Source organism: Clupea harengus, chromosome 1, assembly GCF_900700415.2.
Source record: "Clupea harengus chromosome 1, Ch_v2.0.2, whole genome shotgun sequence".
NCBI lineage: Eukaryota > Metazoa > Chordata > Actinopteri > Clupeiformes > Clupeidae > Clupea > Clupea harengus.
In genome coordinates, this window is record NC_045152.1 from 5,657,773 (window position 1) to 5,680,150 (window position 22,378).

At 45.2% G+C, this 22,378-nt stretch overlaps 2 protein-coding genes and 3 non-coding genes across 6 annotated transcripts; 4 read left to right on the forward strand and 1 right to left on the reverse strand.

Moving 5' to 3' along the window:
- Window positions 1-150: 150 nt before the first annotated feature.
- LOC116220227 lies at window positions 151-4,199 on the reverse strand. Of its 2 annotated transcripts, none has more exons than XM_031565569.2 (5): window positions 3,795-4,199; window positions 2,040-2,204; window positions 1,497-1,658; window positions 837-1,041; window positions 151-433 (listed from the first exon to the last, which is right to left on the reverse strand). In XM_031565569.2, the coding sequence occupies exons 2-5, from the start codon at window positions 2,163-2,165 to the stop codon at window positions 321-323; spliced, it is 606 nt and encodes a 201-aa protein (XP_031421429.1). In that variant the 5' UTR covers window positions 2,166-2,204; window positions 3,795-4,199; the 3' UTR covers window positions 151-320. The 2 variants fall into 2 exon arrangements, with proteins under 2 accessions (XP_031421429.1, XP_042558915.1); XM_042702981.1 differs by lacking the exon at window positions 3,795-4,199 and adding an exon at window positions 3,509-3,614.
- A 531-nt stretch (window positions 4,200-4,730) lies between these two features.
- Window positions 4,731-11,951, forward strand: rps15a (ribosomal protein S15a). The gene is made up of 5 exons (XM_012827220.3): window positions 4,731-4,830; window positions 5,551-5,688; window positions 6,708-6,787; window positions 7,481-7,566; window positions 11,818-11,951. Exons 2-5 carry the CDS (start codon window positions 5,556-5,558, stop codon window positions 11,909-11,911), a joined length of 393 nt encoding a protein of 130 aa, XP_012682674.1. The 5' UTR covers window positions 4,731-4,830; window positions 5,551-5,555; the 3' UTR covers window positions 11,912-11,951.
- On the forward strand, window positions 6,367-6,503 carry LOC116222739. Its single transcript, XR_004164769.1, has one exon. It is a non-coding gene; the product is annotated as a small nucleolar RNA SNORA57 (small nucleolar RNA).
- On the forward strand, window positions 7,064-7,200 carry LOC116222740. The gene has a single exon (XR_004164770.1). It is a non-coding gene; the product is annotated as a small nucleolar RNA SNORA57 (small nucleolar RNA).
- LOC116222732 lies at window positions 11,509-11,645 on the forward strand. Its single transcript, XR_004164761.1, has one exon. It is a non-coding gene; the product is annotated as a small nucleolar RNA SNORA57 (small nucleolar RNA).
- Window positions 11,952-22,378: the final 10,427 nt, after the last annotated feature.

The following is a 22,378-nucleotide window of genomic DNA, read 5'->3' on the forward strand; positions in this document are numbered from 1 at the left end:
CCACTGCAGTGTATTGTGTAACCATTATGAAAGAGGCAAATCGTATCAGCTTCGTGGTCAGGTCTTGGAACATCCTATAGCGCTGACCCTTGGCTTGGTAAGAAAAGGGAAGAATACTGACCAAAGAACTGACAGAATCCAGACAAGTGGTTGTGATTAGGCATGCAGCACACGCTGGTCTTTTTACTTTCACTTGCTTTTTTCAATATGACAAGGATCTGTAGTTGGTGCTGTATCCCCTCTTAGATTCAATCCACTGATTCCCAATAGACCAGGTCTTTGGCACTCCCCTCTGTTCACCCTACGGTGGCCCTGAGGGTTCAGGACAATCTGAGGGCACAACTGTCTGTCTCCCAGGGTCGCTGAGCCTGGACTGACTCGTCTCTAGTGGACTTCCTGTGTTTGCCTGGGCCTGCAGGTCTCTTCTTCTCTCCTAGGGAAACCGCAACATTTATAATTGTCATATTGTAGCTCATGCATATGTTCAAGGGCTGTAGCCACTATATGAAAAGGGCTGGGTCTTTTACCCAAGAAATGTCATGTTGTCAAGGATTGTTCTTTATGAAACTGGATTGTTCTGGAAATGTTCTCATTCTGTTTAAATCAGTGGACTCACCCAAAATTCACATGTGTGTCAGTGAGGAGAGCTAAAGACTGTGCCCTGAAAAATGTGAGAAGAATGCTGTGTGTTTGTCCAGCTGTGGCATTGTGAATAACCTGTGAAAGTGATCGGTGTGCTCCCACTATAACCACTCTGGGGCCATATATATATTGCAATAATTATGTGCGAGTCTTAAAAGCTTCAGTGTTTATCGGTAAGTGGACCGCTGTATCACCTGTGAGAATGTCATGACTGTGCCAGGGAACGGGGTGGCCCATGGTGGTGATACTATGGCAGATGCTCATGCTGGGTTTTTGATGGCTCTCACGGTAGCTGCTGTGGTACAGGGTCGGCCCAGAGGGGTTGGTGATCTCTTTCATGGCCCAGCCCGTGTGGTTGCGGGTACCGTTCCTCAAGCCATAGCTTTGCAGCACGTTGTGCTGTGTGGGAGGAATGATACAGAAGGTTATTACACCAGCAGGAACTGAATCCAAGTCACCCGTATCCAGTATAGAGTGCCCATGCAGTCAGAAACAGCTTACTGACATATTTTCAGGGACATTTTGTTTTGGTTGTGTATGCAAGGTGTTTTTTACCTTAAATCTCTACCAAATCTTAATCCTTAAATCTTCCCTAAATTACTGAGCTATTTCGATCCAGTCACCGTCATAAAATGAGTACATACTGCCATCTACTGAACAGACAGTATAACTACACTAACATCCAATAAAAATACAGCACTGCTCAGACAAAAACTTTTCTAAAAGAACCTCCAAGCAAAACCGTTAACTAATGCATGCAGTGTCATGAACAGTAACCCTTAAACAGTAGTTTTCAATAGCCTAATATGTGTACACGTTAATGTGTCAGGAGGAGAAGATCCTATTGCTCAGACCGAGACGATGTCCTTGGGACAGTGGACATCCCTGCTTTCTGTTGGTGTGTAAGTAACTGATGTGTTGCTGAGGTCCAGTGTGGTGATATGCTGGGAAGAAACCAGTGGATCTCTGTGGGAAAATATCAGTGGCTGTCCTCTGGAGTCTCGGCCACAGTAGCTCTTATTCGGTCAGAGGGAGAGTTCATTTGAAACAAGGAAACATACAGGAAGAGTTCAATTCCAGTGAGTACACTATCAAGAGTAATATCTCACATATGTAATGTGTACATTTCTGAAAGTATCAGAATTCACTACCTCTATGATCAAATAAACTCATATAAGTGTCTTGACAATGTTTCAAACCTTTCAGTTTGAATTGCAAATCAGTTTACAAATCATTTTAAATAACATTCGTATGCACTTTCTGACTAACATTAGTTCTTTGATTAGTGTAAAGTTACTTTATGGCAACTTGCCTGGCTTACATGACAACTACGCCCCATTAAGGGAAATTGCTGTGTGCAAGCACATCTTTAAAAAACTTGACACCATTTTACTCACCTCAGCCATGACTGTGTTATAGTTAGTTTCAGAGTCTCCTAGTGTAAGGGTGGTCTCATGCATGGTCCGCCCCCATTGTTTCCGAGCACATGGCCTGGGCTTGTCCTCACAATTAATAGAGTCCATGGGGACTTTGTTCAGGTGGTAATTTCTGGCCTAGAGGTCCTTGACAAGCAGAGGTGGGTAGAGTAAGCAAAGCTGTACTCAAGTTAAAGTATTGTTACTTTATAATAATAATGACTCAGGTAAAGTACAAGTATCCATCAACATAATGACTTGAGGAAATGTTTACTTGAGTGAAAATGTATCTCATAAAATGACTGCTCATGTAACTTCAGAGGATATTCATCACACCTATTAGGCGTACCATAATTATAGTCAAATATGGGGTTATGCCCAAAATATAAAATTTTAAAATACTTGCAAATAAACACAACAAAACCATCTGCACATTCACATTCCACCGAATAAAAAAAATATTGTAGGCTGACCTCTTGTCGGCTGTCATAGACGTATAGCCTCTCCAGAAGTAACACAAGCGAGTGAAAAATTACGAATGAGCGAACACTTTCACTACACTAATGTCACGTTATCTAAAGTTATAGTGACTAATATCAAGCTAAATCCAATATTATATATGTTAATACCATAAGCCCTATCGAGAAAGTTGTTCGATGAGTAACGTTAACTTTAATAACACCATTCTAATGTCATCCTTAAGTTAACGTTACCTGAACTAAACAGCGGGCTATTGTTAACTGAAACGCTTTGACAGTAACTTAACGTTTGTTTAGTTCTCAACATAATTTTATTAGTCTACCAGATACATCAGCGAAAAAAACAATTCTGCAACAATTTGCACACCCCAATGCAGCCCATTTTCGCACCGATATCCACACAGAGACTCAGAGTGTGTGTGATTGACTTTAGAGTTCTACTGTCAAATATTCTGTAATCGAGTCGCCCTCTGGTGGTAGCGTTCCTAACGGCAGGCAAACTGCCTGGGATTCTCCATACAAAGTTTTTAGAAACAATCTCGGTACACATCGAAAAGTTAAGTTTATTCTCATCCACAATTTGAATTGTTTCAATTTGTTGATCAAAATGCTGGGTAGTCGCTAGGCTACTGACAGGGAACGCTGACAGATGGCGTCAGAGTTAATATGAATGTCAATGCATATGCAACGGTGAGCAGGGGTCATTGAGATTTTACATTTGACATACAAACTACTCTCCGATAAGAACGCATCACTAGCGGTGTAGGTTTTCACGCTCCCTCCCACGAACCAGACCAATGCGGCGTCTACATGTATGTCATTCGCGTGTGAATGCAAACATAATTAGTATGCTGTACAATTAAATAGACGTGTGTAGCCTAATAACGGAGTATTCTGCATTAGAACTACTATCAGAACTATTGGGGGATACTTTGGTACATTTAACGGAGAAAACGTAACGCGTCTACCCACCTCTGTACACGTTATCCAAAGTTACCCCGGCCCCCTGTCACCACTGCTGGTTAACCATCTGACATGACATTGTATGTTTCAGTGCTGCAATAGAGCACGAGCCTAGCGACTCTTAACAACACGTACAGGTGGAAAAATTGGCTATGACAGCGGCATTGTTACGTAAATATTCCTTCATGGAAGCTGACATGAGGAGTAATCAGATACACTTTACTCGTAATATTTTCTTCCCGGTTATTCAGAACGTGAATCATTATGGTTCACATCAGTATAAAAATAATCTTACCCTCCAGAGTGTTGGAGAATGTTGTCATGGTTACAGTACACAGTTATCTATGCTTGTAACAATAAAACTTGAGCTTCGTCTGATTTTAAGGTGACACCAGGTGACGCCAACACATGCTTTAAAGGCACAGACCGAACTATATTAGTGCACTAATGCGACGGAGTTAGATTCCGTAACAATAGTTTGAGTATTATCTGTCCAGAATGTTTTTTTTTCCGTGAATATCTACTGTTGTCATGGACGGATTTCCCGTAGATTTCTTTCCGTATTGGCTATTCCATTCTGCACATTAGGAAACATGTTTTTTTTTTGTCAGCGGAGAGGGTCAAAAGAAGGGTTGCCTCCCCTGCTGTAGTGAATCCTGGTGCGGCGCTGAGTTGACACGGGGCACTACTCGGCTCGGGCTAGAGCTCCCTCTCGGGCCCAATCCCCCATTGCATGCCTCCATGAAGCGCTTTATAGTTATGGTAAGCAATATGGTTAGTCAGTAACTTTGTGGCAACATACATTGATTCAAGGTAAAGGTGAAGTATTAAGCACACGTTTTTGTCTGAAGCAACTTACATTGACTGGGAATCGAACCCTGTTTGTAAGTCAACAATGCTATTCATCAAACACTACCAACTTGGGCACGAGTCGTAAAGGGCGCGGATTATTAATAAAATATTGACAGTGACACGGATCCGTAGCAATAGTGCCAATCTTATCGCCACGGAAGTCTGCAGCAATAATCATTTCGTTTTGAATAGCGTAATTGTATTAATTACTTGTGCTATATACATCATGTATCTAGTTGGAGATGAATCGATTGGTCTGTAACCTATGTGCTGTTGTTTCAAATTTTCTTCTGATTGTTAATTGACGCTGATTCAAGTGGTTGCAGTCACAGACAGGAACTCCTGTAGAGAATATCACGTCTACGGTTGCAGTACGCATAGGCCGAACTGAACAGTTTGCTATTCGCGCGAGAGTTGCTTTTTCCCAAATCGCACCGCGAATTCTCCTTCCTTCCTCTTTCCGCCATATTGCAGAACCGGTAAGGCACCCCTGTTCTACCATCCTTTTTAAATCTATGTTAAATCTAAGCCATCCACTTTCTTTTTGTCGGTGTTTGGGCAGAAAATAATCAACAAACATCTGAATGTCCCTATAGTACGTTGATTTCGTTGATCGAACCCCCCCGTCTTTAAATAATTGTCCTACAATTTATGGCTTCGAGCCTCTCCACAGTGCTCTGTGTGTGGGTGGTTTGTGCTCGTGCTAATGGCTTCACTGATATTCGCAAGCTTAGCAAGCTTGCCATATAGTCTAAAATATAGACTTGAGACTTTGGTGTGAATATCCACATGTACACCTGTTAAATTATGTTGTAAAAGTTAACCTGGTAAGCCAAGTAGCTATCTGTATAGGTCTCCTTACGGTAAACTAACGTTATAGCTATAGCCATCTGTAGCTACCTGGCTAGCACGAAAGATAACTCAGCCGGTCTGTAATTCATCGACTATTTTCTGGCGCGTCTTGTTTTGTTAACACAGTTGTTAAATACCTAGTGCATCATTAACCAATTCATTCAATTGCTGCAAAAGAGTGGTCAATTTTGTATGTCTTAATCACACAACTTGTATCCGCTTGTTGACATTTTGTGAAGATGGTGTAGCCATGTAGGCCCGGATAGGGTAACACTGCAGTGACTTGTTCTCTTTGCCGATGGGGCCTTCAGTGTGATGGTCTTGTAACACTATGATCTTGTCCACAGGCATCATGGTGCGTATGAACGTACTCGCGGATGCGCTGAAAAGCATCAACAATGCCGAGAAACGTGGGAAACGCCAGGTTCTCCTCAGACCCTGCTCAAAAGTAATAGTGCGCTTCCTCACCGTCATGATGAAGCATGGTGAGTAACACTTTGAAGTATTAGCTGTAGGTCCACTTTAAATCTGGTGTATAAATACAATTGTGAAATAATTGCAAAAACTTGAGCATCACCCTGTTATATGGGCTATTAAGATCTGGTGTCTCTGTGACCCCAGACAGGATACTGTTTGACTCCATGTATATACAGGCAAAGAGGGCTGTGAGGCAAATCTTGGATGAGCTATGGAATTACCACAATGTGTGAAGGACAGGGAGGCAGTGATGGAAGTGTGTGTGCTGGGCGATGATAAACATTGCAATGGTTAATGCATATATTGTGTGGGTAACCCTTCAGAGGTCACTCCACAAATAGAAAGCAAAGTCTTAGCATGGCTTTTTGCACTTAAGTGTTGTGCATAAATGTCTTCCTGGTTATCAGTGGATAGCATTGCCATTGGATTTCTGGTAAAGTGTGTATGTGCTGCTTTGAATCCAGTGGACAGAAATATTAAGTTTATCTACATTAGACTGCAGCCAGCATTTGGGTGTGATGTGAAAACATTTTATGGAAATTTTTCCCTTTTGAAATGTGTAGGGATGGAAACTGGGGGGGAAATGAGAATTTTTTGGAACCATGTGCATGTCTAAATTGTCGTTTATGCATGTCTAAGTATTAGCAGTAACATGTTGTCTTAAAACTGTATTGTTTAAGCAGATACCTCTATTTCTTGGCACACGTGTGGTTTTTCAGTACTCACGTGTGAAATGTACGGAGGGAGAGCAGTGCCGGTGCTATGTCTTCGGTGCCAGCATGTTTATTGTCTGCTGGTTCTATCCTCAATCACTGGGACACGCAGTTCTTAGCCATTCAGCTGAACTATAACATTAACTTGTTGCCATATATTTGTGACCCTTAGCCCTCTTGTGGACATAAATGTGTTCCTGGTTGGCATGGGTGGCTTTGTAACTGGATTTCTGTTTGTGTATCTGTACTGCTTTGAAGCTATTGGACAAATATTTAGTTTATCAGATGTGTTAACCATGTTGTTGTCTGTTCAGGCTACATTGGCGAGTTTGAGATCATTGATGATCACAGAGCTGGCAAGATCGTAGTGAACCTCACAGGCAGGCTGAACAAGGTAAGGCGTGTTCTTCCTGTTTAATCATAACTGATATTTGAGTATTTTCTCTTCAATTTGACAACTTGTATCCGCTTGTTGACATTTTGTGAAGATGGTGTAGCCATGTAGGCCCGGATAGGGTAACACTGCAGTGACTTGTTCTCTTTGCCGATGGGGCCTCCGGTGTGATGGTCTTGTTTTTTGAAACCATGTGCCTGTCTAAAATTGTCATATATGCATGTCTAAGTATTAGCAGTAACATGATGTTTTAAAACTGTATTGTTTAAGCAGATACCTCTATTTCTTGGCACACGTGTGGTTTTTCAGTACTCACGTGTGAAATGTACGGAGGGAGAGCAGTGCCGGTGCTATGTCTTCGGTGCCAGCATGTTTATTGTCTGCTGGTTCTATCCTCAATCACTGGGACACGCAGTTCTTAGCCATTTAGCTGAACTAATATCTTGCCATGTATTTGTGACCCTTAACCCTCTTGTGGACATAAATGTGTTCCTGGTTGGCATTTCTGTTAGTGTATCTATACTGCTTTGAAGCTATTGGACAAATATTTAGTTTATCAGATGTGTTAACAATGTAAGTATGATTGCGAGGTCTAATTTCTATAAAACCTGTTTTTACACTGACCAGCAGTAGATGTGCTGTTTTTGCTTTGATTTCCTTCTCTTCTGACGTGTGTAAACTTGTTTTTGCCAGTGTGGTGTCATCAGCCCGCGATTTGATGTTCAGCTGAAGGATTTGGAAAAATGGCAGAACAATCTGCTGCCCTCAAGACAGTTTGGGTGAGTTTTTGTTTTGTAATGGCAAGCCTCGTGATTACTAATCCCACTAGTCTCTGGTAGTGTTGCAACATGAGCTTCAGGCGCCCATGCGTCTGATATTATGCTTTTTGAAAGGCTTGTTTAGCAACAAGATGTATATGGATAGATACTTCATTTATCCCGAGGGATATTTAGGACATCCAGTAGCTTATACAACTCAAACACACATACACATAGGGAGAACATGTTCAAAAAGTAAGGCATGTTTCACAATTTCACATAATTATCAATAAGTATAAATGTGTGTAACAAATGTGGCTCCATCAAAGATTTAAAAAACATTTTAACCCTCTATACCCCTCAACGGCAGCATACAGCGTAGCACCAGCATCCTCGCTCACCAATTTGCTGCCATGGCTAGATAAATATCATTCAAATGGATCGCACTTAACTGAAAATCCATGCCACGTTTAGTTGCGGAGGTATCTAGTCTAACTCGACACATTACTCCTGCTCTTTGAGGCATGTTCAACGAAGCTAACATTAACTCACTTATGGAGTTGTCACTTTGTTGTTGGAATCTATGAAGCAGCCGTGTCGGCTCTCATTCAGTGAAAACAATGTGTACTAATGACGACTCGGGTACTTCAGTGTGTGTTCCGTTTATGAAAGTCGAATAGAATGTCTCATCTCATTTGTTATGACTATAGTTAGTCTGGTAACTTGTATGGAGTGTGGCTGGATGGCTAGCTAATGAGGGCATCAGCGTCATCACTCACTAGCGGGGGGAATAGAATGAGAGGTCTGATGAGCGCAGGGACGCTTCAGTAAGTCAGAGGAGACAGGAGGAGGAAGATGTGGGAATGGCTGAGAAAGGGGGAGGGGCAGGCCAGGTTCTCAGCACAGCAGAGGGCCGACCAGCCATTCTCTTGGATCAGAGATGCACATCACCCTACCCTTAATCCATACTGTTTTTGCAGGAGATAGTAGGGCTTGCTATTTTTCTTTTCTGCAAATCTAGTGGAAACCGCCCATCTCTATGCCTCTTCAAATGCATCCTGGTGCATTACATTTGTGGAAGAGATGAAAGTGATGGAATAAACATCCTCATGGGTATCCACAGTTTATCAGATCATTGCATCTAGATAACTGATCATCCGGTCCTGCCTTACGAGTGTCCTGTGTGACCGATACCATGGCACGGAATAGGTATGAGGATCTATGCCGATATCTATGCTGTTTAAACCCAGGGACGGCAGACTGGTGACCAGCTTAACGAACGTCAAACCAAATGGGTGTCCATAGAGAACTTAAAGATAGATGAGGCTATGATTAAATGTGACTGCAGGTTACTGTGGAAACGGTTTGTGCCTAAGAAACCTGTCAGATGGGCTATTAAGATCTGGTGTCTGACTCCCTGACAGGATGCTGTTTGGCTTGCCGTGTATGTACAGGCAGAGGGTTGAGAGGATACAGGCTAGTAATGGATCTGATGAGCGATTACCTATATAAACGCAGCCACTTGTGTTCTGACTTTTTTTTTTTTCAATTCCTTTGTTGAGGAAGCTGCTGAATGACTGAACAGATTACTGCGGAACCACAAGACATTGTGGAGACAAGATACATTTTTATATATATCCACCTGTGGTGGTACAGAGGATGCTTTAAAAGCTGTCTAAATTCATGCCTGAAAAGGTAATCACTCCCTGACCTTGTCCTTGACTATAATGCTAACATGGCGGGGGGGGTCGGGAGGTGGACCACATGAAACAGCTATGGAATTACCACAATGTGGGAAGAACGGTGAAGCAGTGGTGCAAGTGTGTGGCCTGGACGATGCTGAACATGGCAACCATGTCAGTCTGCATATATTGTGTGGGTAACCCTTCAGAGGGCACACTCCACAAATAGAGAGCCGTTTTCCTTAACGTCTTTGAAAATGAAACTTGTGCATAAGTTATGTGATGGTGCAGTGAAGGACACGGGGGGCAGCCGCCTGCTGGGGTGGAGAGGGTGGTAACTCCCACCTTGAAAGCAGGTCACTCCCTCCTGAAGTTTGATGGGTGCACAAGAGGCTGTGCTTTGCATGAGGAACGGCTGTAGAGCGAGAGCTTAATAGATGTGTGGACACTTCATTTGGTTTCACCCACATGCTGCGTGGCGCTCTGTAGAACAGGGTCCGGATTTCATGGAATGTTGGAGCAAACGGCGTGCACGTCACGCACTCGAAATCCTGTTTCCTGACATTGCAAATCCAGTTCATTTTCAATTCGGTGTAAACCGTTTAACCTCTCAACCTCTCTTTAGTAGCGAGTGAGAAATAATTCAGTATTTAATTATTTGCCAGATATGTAATAAATAATTCTTAAACACATTAGGAGGAAATATTAGAAGTGCAATAAATATGTCTGCTGTATATGTCATGCATGAGTTTCAAAACCAAACAGGACCTTCCTATAAAAATGTAATACAGGGTGTATGTAAAGCGTTGTATTTTCATATTTGTAGATTGTAGGGCAGTTTGTTGAATGTTTCACATAAACCTTACCCCCAATGGGCCTTTTCTCCCATCTACGGAGATGGATTGCCCTCACCCTAAGAATGGAGCCTTTGTAGATTTGGATATCGGCTTATAAAATGGGTTATCAGCCCTGCTTCTGAATGGTCTTTGCACACACCCGATGTCCCTGTAGTCGTAAAATCGTAACGTCCTTGATCTTTTTAGACTTTCAGTTACTCGGAGTGGTGCTGGTATGCTGCCTTGGCGTTGTAGAGCAGGCATCGATAGAAAGCGTGTCGTGACACGACTCAATCTGTCTGGAGCTGTTTGCTCCTCCTGGGAAGGAGGATACAACTGAATTGTTTGGGAAGACATGTCATTGTCTTCATATAAAGGCTCTGCTGTCAGTTTTTAGATTTGCACTTATTCATAGGTTTGGTGTTTTATTAAGGTATTCTGTCTCGCAGTGCTTAAGCCGTACTATATGTCTACTTTTGAACAGATAATCCTGGATGTGTTGGATTAATATAGTTTTTATTTTATTTTTTAGCTATAGCAAGGTTTGAATTATAGTTAAGTGTGCAGTTACGTTTCTGTGAGGTGTTTTCTGGAAAGAAACTCATGTACTTGGTTTCAAAGATCCAAAGCATCCACTATCCGAAGCTCTGGCATGTTTAAATCATAATGTGTTGACCTCTGACTGCCCTCTGAAGTTGTTGCTCCACTGGCAGGTCAAACGGTCTGTTCTGTCTCACTTGGGAGACATCATGTGCGTTAACAGGGCCTAACCAAAGTTTCGGCTGTGAACGGGATGTGAATCTCGGCGCTTGCTGACTTGTGGGGATGCTGGGAGTCCCGTCCACAATCGGTGGTTTGTGCCTTCAGGCGGTAAATTTGCCCTGAAAGCTGGATGGTGGCACTGTCTCACCACGGGTTCGTTTGATGTTGAGAGTGGGTGGCATTGCGTTAGCGTTGAGGGGACCTGTCTGGACTGCTGGTTGGTGAGCTGGTGGCATCTTTCGCAGCGTTTTGTTGGTGAGTGTGGGTGGCTGGAGCTAAGGTGCAGAATGTCCCCGATGAGAGGGTCCAGTACAGCACTTTGAGTCTTAAGGTTTTTTTTATATGGTAGTCCCATTCCTCACACCTGCATGTCACCGTCTGGGTTTCTGCACTAGATGGCAGAAGATGCTCTTGTTGGAATAATGGGTAGTGTGTGTGCAAATGGGTCTGCGGTAAATAGGGAGGCTGACTGTTTAGTACATTGTGGTCTAGAGTGCATCCAGCATTTGGTTGTGATGTGAAAAGGTTTATTGATTTTTCACCAATCTGTTTGAAATGAGTAGGAATGTAAACTAAGGGGAAATAAATAAAACAAAAACATTCTTACGAATTAACAAAAAAAAACTGCATATATATTTTAAGAAATATTTAAACATGTTTTAAAACTGTATTGTGTAGAGGTACCTCTATTTCTTGGCACACGTGTGGTTGTTCAGTACTCACGTGTGCAATGTACGGAGGGAGAGCAGTGCCGGTGCTATGTCTTCGGTGCCAGCATGTTTATTGTCTGCTGGTTCTATCCTCAATCACTGGGACACGCAGTTCTTAGCCATTCGGCTGAACTATTACATTAACTTGTTGCCATATATTTGTGAGTCTTACCCTGCTCTTAGATATGGATTTAGGTTGTCTGGTTGTCTGTGCATTGGTGTATTCATGTGGGCAGATTGTTTGTCTATTTTCTCTGACCGACCCATCATTTCTCTCTGCAGGTTCATTGTGTTGACAACTTCAGCTGGCATCATGGACCACGAAGAGGCCCGACGAAAACATACCGGAGGCAAAATCCTCGGCTTCTTTTTCTAACCATGTAATGACAGTGAAAAATAAAGCCCATTTCAGTGGACCTCTCTGTCTGGCCTCCCTCATTCACTGACTGCGCTCAGCCTTCTGAGTCTCGTCTCGTCTCGTCTCGTTTCTCCCCACTTACAGTCCACACAAACAGGCAAAAAAAAGCCTCTGATGACAAAAAGGATTCGGTGCACTTGTGCTCTCACTCTGGCCTGTTTTCAAAAAAAATCCTCTAAATTGGAGTGCTCTGTAGTGAGGGTAATTCTGCTGTGAAAGGTGGAATGGCTGTCGGGAGGATTCCTAGGGGACGTGCGGAGGAGGCTGGTTAGAAGGCCCCAAAGGCCAGCCGCTGAACCCGAGGCATGAATATTTAAAGGCATGGCGCTCCCCGAGCATAAACACTGCCAGCGTCAAGCACTAATTAAGCACAATACTGGCACTTTCTGGCAAGGTGCTGGAGCACCCGTTTGAAAAGCTGCAATTAAAATCCTAGTAGTTGTAAAATCCATTCAGTCGGACAATTGCTTTAATTAAAGCTGGTCCGTGTATGTGAGAATGGATTGCTTCCTTGAGGAAGGAGGGTTTAGCTGAAGCTTTCCCTGACTGACGATTCAGCAGAAGTCAACAAGCAAGTTCAGCTCTTAAGTGTACTGCAGGGTGGTGTGTGCGCAGTCAGTTTTTCCAGCCTGAAAATGGGGAATCATTTTTCTGGACTAAAATGTCCCATTAAATGGAAAATGTCAATTGGTATCGTCTAGCTGTAAAATTCTTCATTATTCGATTAAAGTGTTTGCAGAGGTACCTACAGAGTAGCTCCCACCTACCTAAATGCTCTTGTAAGGGCAAATGTTACACCCAGGATGCTGCGCTCTTCTAGTGAGCGTCGTTTGGCACTGCCGTCTGTGCAAGTACGGCAGTCCAGACTATTCTCATTTGTAGTTCCACGTTGGTGGAATGAACTACTCAGCACTACCAGAGCAGGGGCGTCCCTCTCTACCTTTAAGAAGCTTTTGAAGACCCAACTCTTCAGAGAGCACTTCCCGTCCTAACTGGCACTTCGACTAGTAACTTGCAGTTACATTTCTGCACTTTCTTTCTTTTTTTATTTCATTTTGTTATATTTCTTATGTAAAGTAGTATTTATTTATTGTTACACCAGGTTCTATTGCTCGTAGCTTGAATATTCTCTCCCTTGTACGTCGCTTTGGACAAAAGCGTCTGCTAAATGACTAAATGTAAATGTAATGTAAATGTAGCTGATAATGCGTCAAACTTGGTGTACCACCCATGTTGGACAACCTGTACCATGTATTGTTTGTCACACCTACCTGTAGCCGTTGTATTGCCATTGTTATCCTATATTCCAACTTGTAGCAGAAGGTATAAATAACAGGCCTTAAGTTTGATTTAACAAGAGCCATGTATTTTCCTTAACTGCACAGCAACTTACAGTTGGAAATGTCTCAAGTCCAAGTTTGAATGGCACAGTATTAAATTGATTGAACATAAAGCCAGGCTCACACTCCCATACTGGCAATAATTCTGGAAAGAAAAGATTTATGAGCAAGGTAACTTGTTCCGCCTTCTGTCTGAGCACGCTACTGAATCCCCATCTGTTCCTGATGACTCGGAGCACTCCGTACTATCGCAAGGTGCATGTTAGCCACAAGGTGTTCTAAAGTGTCTAGCGCAGAGCCCTGTTGAATAAACCTAGCCCTAAAATCCCCAGTTTACCAGAACCCTACCGAACAACATGGCTGTTGTCTTCTGTATGTTTCTTTAATGTCAAGAATGAGCAGACTACTGTTGGTAGAAGCTATACTGTGGAGGAAACCTCTTCCAGGCCTCGCAAGTTTAGATGAGGTCACACATCCCACCACCTCTGTTGTTGTGTGAGAAAGATTTCTATATCTTCACCTGATTGTTATTCTTGGTTTCTCTCACTCGGTAGAGAACATACACATATGTGTCTGCCATCTTCTATAGCTCTCTCGTCTGTGCCTGCCAGGAAGATCTTTCTAAATCTCAGCTGAGGGAAATATAGACATTGGAATAACAGTCCAGCTCTTATAGGAAATGATGCGGAGGGTTTGTATGGGTTGGCTCCTGAACTGCTTTGTAAGCAAGATATTTAACCTCACTGTGGCTTGGAAATATGTATTTGGGAGTGTTGGCCCCCCTCCCAGTCTCTGTGATGATGCCATGTCGTAAGTGCAGTGAGGGAGAAGGCTGAAGTCATTGCTCCTGCACCCAGGTATGGTGACCTTGCTGCATTTGAGCTGGAATGTTCCATGTCCTCGCCGCTGTTCTTGGCAGCAGAGCCCTCGTATGGACGTCGTGTTACAGTTAAGTTGTCATGATTCAGAGTTAATGGGGAGCTTTTTCCACCCCGTTCTCTGGAAAGTTATCTGGTGTCTGTGTCTGTGTCTATACGTTTCCACCGTGTCATGACTTTTCCAGCTCTGAGTGGGCGCGCTTACCTGGCTTGGTTTTGCAGATCCTCAGTATGGTCGACGTGTGCGTGGGATGGAGACCACTTTCACACCGAGGAGTAGAGGCATCTGCTGTGCGTGTCCCATGCTAATGGGAGTCTTGTGGAGTCTGGACCTTGGTCCTGTCTAGAGGGACCCGCTCCTCCACTTCTGAAGCCTTTTGTGTCTGGGAAAGACACTGCAGTAATGTTGCCATAGCACTGGTGCAGTGCAAGTAGACTACGCTTGCCAAAGGAAGCATCTCCATATTTGCACCTCAGCCTTTCTTGTATGTACTGTACTGTAAGCACAGACATGTTCTCTAACACAAGGTGTAGCCCAATACGCTCTTAACACTTAAGGGTATGATGTTGTTATTGTTGTCCCAATGTTATCACGTAAGAGGTAAAAGCATTCATATCAACATCTAAAGCAACTAAGGAACAAAACCACGATCGGCCACAGATGTACCAATGATACTCTTCCTGTTCATCTCTCTACCGCACTGTGTAACCTGAAACAGTGCAAGATCACACTGAAAGCCACTAATGGCCAATATAATCCTTTCTCTCCGAGCAGCTTTCTTCCTCTCTTACACACACACACACAAACACACACACACCACAGTTATTCTTTCTCTCTTACACACACACACACAGTTATTCCCCCCCCCCCCCCCCCTTCCTGTGGAGAGACCCCTCCAGCTCTCTCGACATCTGTGTCCCTGATCCTCACATCCCGCTTGGTCTTCCTGCCATGGCAACGCCACGCGCTGGCTTCCAGAGGGACAGGAGCGGCTGCCAGAGTCAGAGACCCCTAGCACTTCCCCACTCCCCCAACGTACATTCTCCATCTTTCTCTTCCTCTCGCTCGTCTCTCTCTCTCTCTCTCTCTCTCTCTCCGGTGCGCCGGCTCTCCCGTCCTCTCCCCACAGACAGCTTTTGATGTCAGCGAGCGAAGGAAGAGATGCACTGGAACTGCTGCAGTAACAGGTGCAGCTCATCGTCATCCTCCTCATACTCAATGGTATACACATACACCTCCCTGAGGCCGATGTTCATGCTGGCTTTCATCCTGCCATCACAGAAGTGATCCAATTATGGTGGAGAGAGTGTGTGCAAGCCCCCCTCCGTATTCAAGATGTTAGTGACGAAGATAGCGTTGCAATTACTTTTTTTGTCTGTTGGGTGTATCTATTACAGTGGTGATTTATTAACAGGCAGTTACAGATGATAATGTGGTGAAAAAGGGGTCAAGTCATGGCCTCGTGTCTAATTAAAAAAATTGCATTGCATTACGTCCGGCCATCACAGGTTGGTAGGTCGATGTGATGAGAACATTCGTTGAGATTGGAATTTTAATAGGGAGCGCATTTGTCAGTCATTGGAACAGAACGGACATTTAAAACCAGTCACCTTATCGAGTAGCATTTCTATTTCTTTATTTAGTTTCACGAGAAGCTGTATTATCAGGCAGGAAATTGAGTATCTGTCCTTTTTTTTCTCCCCGACAACAAGAGTGCCACTAAAGAGCAGATGTCTGCATTTTATTTCTCCGGGGGTCTCAAAATCGTACACTATGGTGATGGTGCGCATTTCAGAGCGCTTTCCATTAAATCTATTCACCCTCTCTTCCTCTGGGCTCTAAGTAATAACTTTTCTATCAAGTACGGGGCGAGGAAGTGGACTATAACGTCAGCTTGACTCGGGCTGCCGTGGAGTGCAATCAGGGCCTGGCTATTTGCTCTCGCTGGCTAAGTGCCTATTAAATGAGTTCTGTGTCTGTGTTTCCATTGGGCCTGGGCCAGCAGATGTGTGCGGGGATTCTCGGCGGGGTGATGGGGCATTAACCGACACGCGCTCCACAGGTTCCCCGAGACGTGCCTCTGCTCCGTGGGGCTAATAGACGCCAAATGCTGCGCCCGTGCGCCCGTGTGCCATATGCGCCCGCTTCAGCGTCCGGTGCCTGTTACCACAGCACCCCGCTGCTGGCGGCAGGCAGTCGGCCGACTAGCAACATCCACAGCCCGTTAAGAAGTAATGATCCTCCGTGATGCCACGTGTTTAGTGATAAGACCTGGCCTGAATCCCTCCGTTAAACCTACAACCAGCACGTATTGGAGGTGACAGGGCTCACCGACAAGTTCTTTTCATGCCCTGAGATGATGAGTTCCATATGCTACTGCATGACTATGTGGAGCTCTCATCTCTGACCTCTCACCTTTCCCCTTGTGAGATAAATCAAAGCGGAAGAGATCTAGCGCAGTGACGTTAGGTCAGCCATATCATTGACTTTGGCGCCACCGGCCCAGTTCTCCACTCCTACGCTCCTCCGTGCCCCCGCAGGATAAGCCGCCTGTCTGCCCGTGGCCGACGCCAGCTTCTCGCCATCGGAGGGCAGTGAGAGGACAGCAGGCTTCGGCCCAATGCCCATTACGGCGCCATATTGGGGACATTAGAGCGGTAAGGTGGGGGAGGGGGAGGGGGTGGTGGCGTGGCGAGTCAGGCCATGTGCCGGCGCGTGGCTGATGACTCAATTAGTGGTGTGACAGCAGGGGGCAGGCTGCCCTGCTGTTGGCAACAGACTGGAACTGGGAGGAGGGGACCTACAAACGCACACTGGCCTAATCATCTGCATTAGTGATGAACGCTCCTGCCGGCCTCCGTCTCCTAGGTGTGTGTCTGTGTCTGTGTCTGTGTCTGTGTCTGTGTCTGTGTCTGTGTCTGTGTGAGTGTGAGTGTGAGTGTGAGTGTGAGTGAGTGAGAAAAAGAGAGGAGTGTGTGTGAAGGGGACTCAAAAAGACCAGAGGCCAGTGCAGACACATGCTTACACACACACTTACGAGGAGTACGAAGGGTAAGGAGAAGGTGAAGGGGATGGTTTTAGAAGGGACTGTGGAGGAGTAAGTGAGTGAGTCAGTGAGTCAATGAGGGAGGGAGGTTGAGAGAGGAGTCGGCTGTTTGCTGAGGCTGTCTGCCAGTCTGCGGCCTGCTGGAGCCCAGGTGACATCCAGGTGGGAAAAGAACAGGCCACCCTCTGTGGAAATCAGGTCGGACCCGCGCAGAGATTACACTGTCAGCAACATCTGAGTAGCAGGTCCCCGAGCAGCGCTGCAGAAATGAACACTGTGAATGAATTTGAATAAACAGACACACATAGACACACAGACAGACATAAACACACTTTCTCTCCTCCTCACTTTATCCTACTTGTCTCAAGATGTGCATATAAAGTCCGGTTCATATCATAACCTAACATAAATTTACCTTACTGAATGGAGCATTGTTTCTCTATTTTTTGTAAAGAGTTTTAATCCCAATTGTGTGAAGACATTTCTGAGGGTGGGTCAACCATTCTCCCTCAATCCACTAGACACCTTAATTATCTGCGGTCCCTAGTATGTATTATGTGGTATGACCACTGGGTGATTTTTCCATTGGAGTAACTTGGAGGTAGGTACAGTACATTATTGGCGAAAGGTAGGGTTTAAAAAACCTAATGCATTCTGAATTACATTGATGTCGAATAAATATATATCTACCCTGTTCCATAATAAACCCATCACAAACTTGGGGCTGTATAGGATTCCAGTTGCTAACTAAATAGTGTACAATAATCTAGAAAAAATTAGAAAGCATCCCACTGTAATTCAGCTGAGTCCAAGATCTGAGATGAGACGTAGCTGTTGTGGTGAGGTTTTCCCAGAAAGTCTTCAAGTTTGGAGGGTTTGGATTTGTCATTTGAAAAAGTGCTAAATCACGCTTGTTTTGTTCAATGTTCTCATCCCAAACTACTCAAGTTGTGGTCATATTGGATATTTTATCCAAAAAATTCCCTCGAATTTCTATTTGCCAAAATATATCATTTTGACAATGCAAGGAGCATTCAAATTAATGTTGTGTAGCCATGGGAGGGAACCACAACATAGCTCATGCCTTATGCATGTGGCAGAACAGCCACCTTAGCGTGCAGTTCCTCTAGATGAAGCCAGGGGGCGCCATTCCCTCTCTGCAACACACAGAGACAGAATCATTCCTACCCGTGCACCGGCCTGACTGAGCTCGCCAGCCGCATTTGAAGGGCTTAAAAAGCCCAATTAAGATCAGTTCACCCGATAACGGAATTAGTATTGAAATGTTGGAAAAGGTCGAAGTGAGCATTTGCCTCGGCGCCTTGCTGATCAAATACGGCCGCTATCAAACGATCAGCTGCTCAGCACGGCAGATAAATAAATAAATATCGAGCGATCAAATGAATCGGGGTCACCTCAGAAATCAGCATCAAAGTGCGACGTGTTGAAACATGACGCCTTCGCAAGTGATACTCCGTGGGCTCCACGCTGTCTGTGTGTCTTCACCGTTGATTTGCGTTTTGCTGTCACACTCTCACTGACACACGTTCAAAGGTCTCATTAGCATCCCCGCGAGTTCCCAAAAAATGCGTGCTCAAGGTGGGTGGCGTGTGTAGGATTGCTCTTGCATAAACATTAAGGCGGTATACATGTTTACATAGCTTTCCTTAGATTAATTAATTGGGTAGTTTGGAGGTAAGGCTGCCACGTCTGTCTTGCTGCATGCAGATTTGTTGCTGTGATATGCTGCCTTCAGTGTTTGTGTTCATACTGTAGAGACAGCTGAGGAGGACACTGGATACAGATGGACTCAGCTGTGTGTCCTAGGGGTATGTCCTTTTTGTGTGTGTGTGTACATATGTGTGTGTACATATGTGTGTGTGTGCATATGTGTGTGTGTTTACACTTTCCTTAGGCAGCTGTTCATCTCTTTCCCTCGTCTGCCCTCCTTTCTTTTTAAGCAGTCACACCACAGGACTTCCTCTCCGATAGCTGTGCTTACTTTCCCTGCTATTCCAGTCTTTGTATAATTCATCCTTGTAAAGGATTACATAAAGCCATCATATAAAGTTAGCTGTGCATTAACTCAATGTGTCTGTAACTACAGAGTTTGTATAGACTTGAAAACCGCATGTGTCTGTCTGTCTGTCTGTCTGCCTGTGTGTGGTTGTGTCTGTGTGTACATGTGTGTATATGGGTGTATTTGTGTGTCTAAATGTGCAAATGTGACTATAAGTGAACTTCCTGTATGTATGTGCGCATTTTTAAGTTTAAATATTGGATGTCTTAAGGATCAGACAGGTCTGTGTGAACACCCCGCCCCCAAGGCCAGCGTATTGACTTGATTAGTGGCTAATTAAAAAGCTGAGAGCACAGGACGGGGCGCGAGGGAGATGACTTCATTAGCACAGCCTCGCTGCGTGTCATTTTCCCCCACTTCCTCACACATCTCCTTGGCAGCCCGAGTGGGAGAGAAGAGCGATGGAGTCTTCCAGGGGGAATCGGTGGCAAGGGTGGGGTGGGTGTTGTTCACCAAATTGGTCCCAGCCATCTGTATGGCTGCCATCTTGACAGGGACGAGTGGGGAAGGCATTTGCAGCCCTGTGCGAGTTGAAGTTTGGTTTGTTTTGCTTATTGAGTGAGTAAAGCTTCTTGTGCGCGTGTGCATACGGTATAGTGTACGTGTATAGTGTGCGTTTATGCGTATTTGTCCAGTGTGATCACTGCTATTTGTTTGTTTGCTAAAAAGGATTTGTGCATTTGTGTGTCTGTATGCAATATGCCTGTGGTTTAAGTTCATAAGCCTCCCTGCTTTACAGCATCGACTTAAAGATTTAGCAGCATTGCGCCTAGCATGCATGCATGCGTGCGCGAGAGAGAGAGAGAGAGAGAGAGAGAGAGAGAGAGAGAGAGATGTTTTTGTGTTCATGTGTTCATGTGTGTAACAAACTGGCAGAAATTGTGTATGTGTTTGTGTATGTTTGTGTGTGTAATGTACATATTTTAGAGCAAGACTGGGTCCAAGAGAGTGACTGTGTGTGTGTGTGTGTGTGTGTGTGTGTGTGTGTGTGTGTGTGTGTGTGTGTGTGTTCATCAGTTCCCATGTCCATAATGCACATTAATCTGGCCTGTGATTTGCATCTGCAGTGTGTGGCTGTGCTGTGAGGGATGCCTGGAGTCCCAGTGGCCTGTGAGTTTAAGCAGCTGGTTGTGTTGTTATCAGCTGGCGGCAGGAGGCCCGTTCACGCTCTCTGTGTAGCAGCCGCTGGCATCTCCACATCTCCAGCAGTCACGCCTGGACCACACACTCACCCCACTCTCCATTAACCCCCCCTGCCCCCAACACACACACACACACACACACACACACACACACACATGTATATATGTGTATATGTATATAGGTGCTCACATGTTCACACACCCTCAAATTTCCTCTCACATACACACATGCAGACAGCCTAGGGGGAGTGGCTATCAGATGTCCCCGTCGTTGGCTAGCGTGCAGCCTGTGGAGCGCATGTAGAGCTGCGGCCTGTCGAGCCTGTTGTGGAAAACTATCTGCTGCTGGAGGTTCATCCAGAACAGTCCTGAACCATCCAACCATGTGCCTTCCACTATCTCCTTCTCTGTGTCGCTATTTCCCCGTCCCCTGTTCCATTTCACTCTTTCGCTCTTTCAGTGTCTCTTCGCTCCGTCTCTCTTCGCTCAGTCTCTCTTTCCCCTGTTCCTCTCACTCTCTCTCTCTCTCTCTCGCTGTATCTCATTCTCTCATTCCCTCCCTGGGACTGGCTCTCTTCCTCTCTCTGGGTCTCGGTCCCCCCCTCCTCTCTCCCCCTCTGTTTGTATGCAGCTGGCCTCTGCAGTGTGTTGATGGGGGTGTGCTCTGTTTGAGGGGGCGCCTGTTCCTCTTGCTCAGAGCTACACATGTGCTGCACTTGGTGAGGCTTGGCTGGGCAACCTCTCTCTCCCGCTCGCCCCCCCCCCCGCCCGCCCCCCGCCCCAACTTATTAAACCCCTGGAGTCATAATAAGACTGCAGGAGCAGCGCTTGAATACTGAACACGCAGAAGCGACACTGAAGCGTGCGCACGAGGCCCCTGTCGTCTGGAACAGCCCTCCTCGTGCGGATCGTTATGAGGGGTGTGGCCCCCGTCTGCCTTGGAGTGCTCAGAGGATCAAGCATTCCAAGATATTTATTTTGGACTCCTTCTAATGCCGTGCCAATGAGGGGTTGGGGTGGTTGAAGGGTGACCTTTAACCTTTTGGAGACGGACACAGATAATAAATCACAGCTGATGTGGCCAGGAGGCCCTTTTGTCTGCTCTGTAATTGCTCCGCCTTGCAGTCGATCACAGCCTAATGGTCTGCGTTACATGAAAAAGCACGGACGTAAGAAAGGGGGGGGGGGGGGGGTAGTCCTCTTTTGTGTTTCCCGACCTCCTTCGACCTCTCATGGTCTGACCCCAATCTGCGGGGTCTGTAATTTTTTTATGCTGTTGAGGAGCCGCGACGGCTCGAGTAGCTATGGTAACGGTTTTTCCCCCTTGCGTCGCCACTCGACATTAAATCATTTAGTGCAGCGGGGAGACTGAGCCGGCCCTGCAGCCAGCACTGCTCCTATCTGTGCCACCTGTCTGGTGCATGACAGAGTGATATACACTTAACCAGAAACACCACACTGAACCAACTGCCAATTAGGCCACCTATCACTGCTGACACTCCACAGATGGCTTGTGTAATTCTCAATAGTGTGCCATGCTCACGCATATGGTGTGTGTGTGTGTGTGTGTGTGTGTGTGTGTGTGTGTGTGTGCACATGTATATGTAAGTGCTTGAGTGTGTCAGTTTGTTTAACTGGTTAGAGTGCTTTTTTGAAATGAGCTGTCCTCTCTAGCTCACAAAGGATATGATCCAGAAACAGTCAGTGCAATGCTGATCCTAGTTCATCACTGCAGCTCTGAATTGCTTTGCAAATAGCAACCCTGCCCTTTCATTCCATCTCATTCTGAAATATATTCACAACACTCTCGCCTATCCCAGGCTCTCATCATCAACACGATTGCCCATTCTAGGTTTCCTCCTGCCTGTACGGCGGCTGTGACACCTTCCCATGATTGGTGGCTTGTGGACAGCAGGTCCAGTTTGGGCTGGTTCGGCC

Excerpts from the sequence above, each read along its gene's own strand:
- LOC116220227 (XM_031565569.2), bottom strand. The coding sequence starts at position 2,165 with ATGGACTCTATTAATTGTGAGGACAAGCCCAGGCCATGTGCTCGGAAA. Across the intron at positions 1,659-2,039 it reads ATAACACAGTCATGGCTGAG|AGCTACTGTGGCCGAGACTC; the intron begins GTGAGTAAAATG and ends TGACCGAATAAG. Across the intron at positions 434-836 it reads CAGTCATGACATTCTCACAG|GAGAGAAGAAGAGACCTGCA; the intron begins GTGATACAGCGG and ends CGGTTTCCCTAG.
- rps15a (XM_012827220.3), top strand. The coding sequence starts at position 5,556 with ATGGTGCGTATGAACGTACTCGCGGATGCGCTGAAAAGCATCAACAAT. Across the intron at positions 5,689-6,707 it reads CACCGTCATGATGAAGCATG|GCTACATTGGCGAGTTTGAG; the intron begins GTGAGTAACACT and ends TTGTCTGTTCAG. Across the intron at positions 6,788-7,480 it reads TCACAGGCAGGCTGAACAAG|TGTGGTGTCATCAGCCCGCG; the intron begins GTAAGGCGTGTT and ends TGTTTTTGCCAG.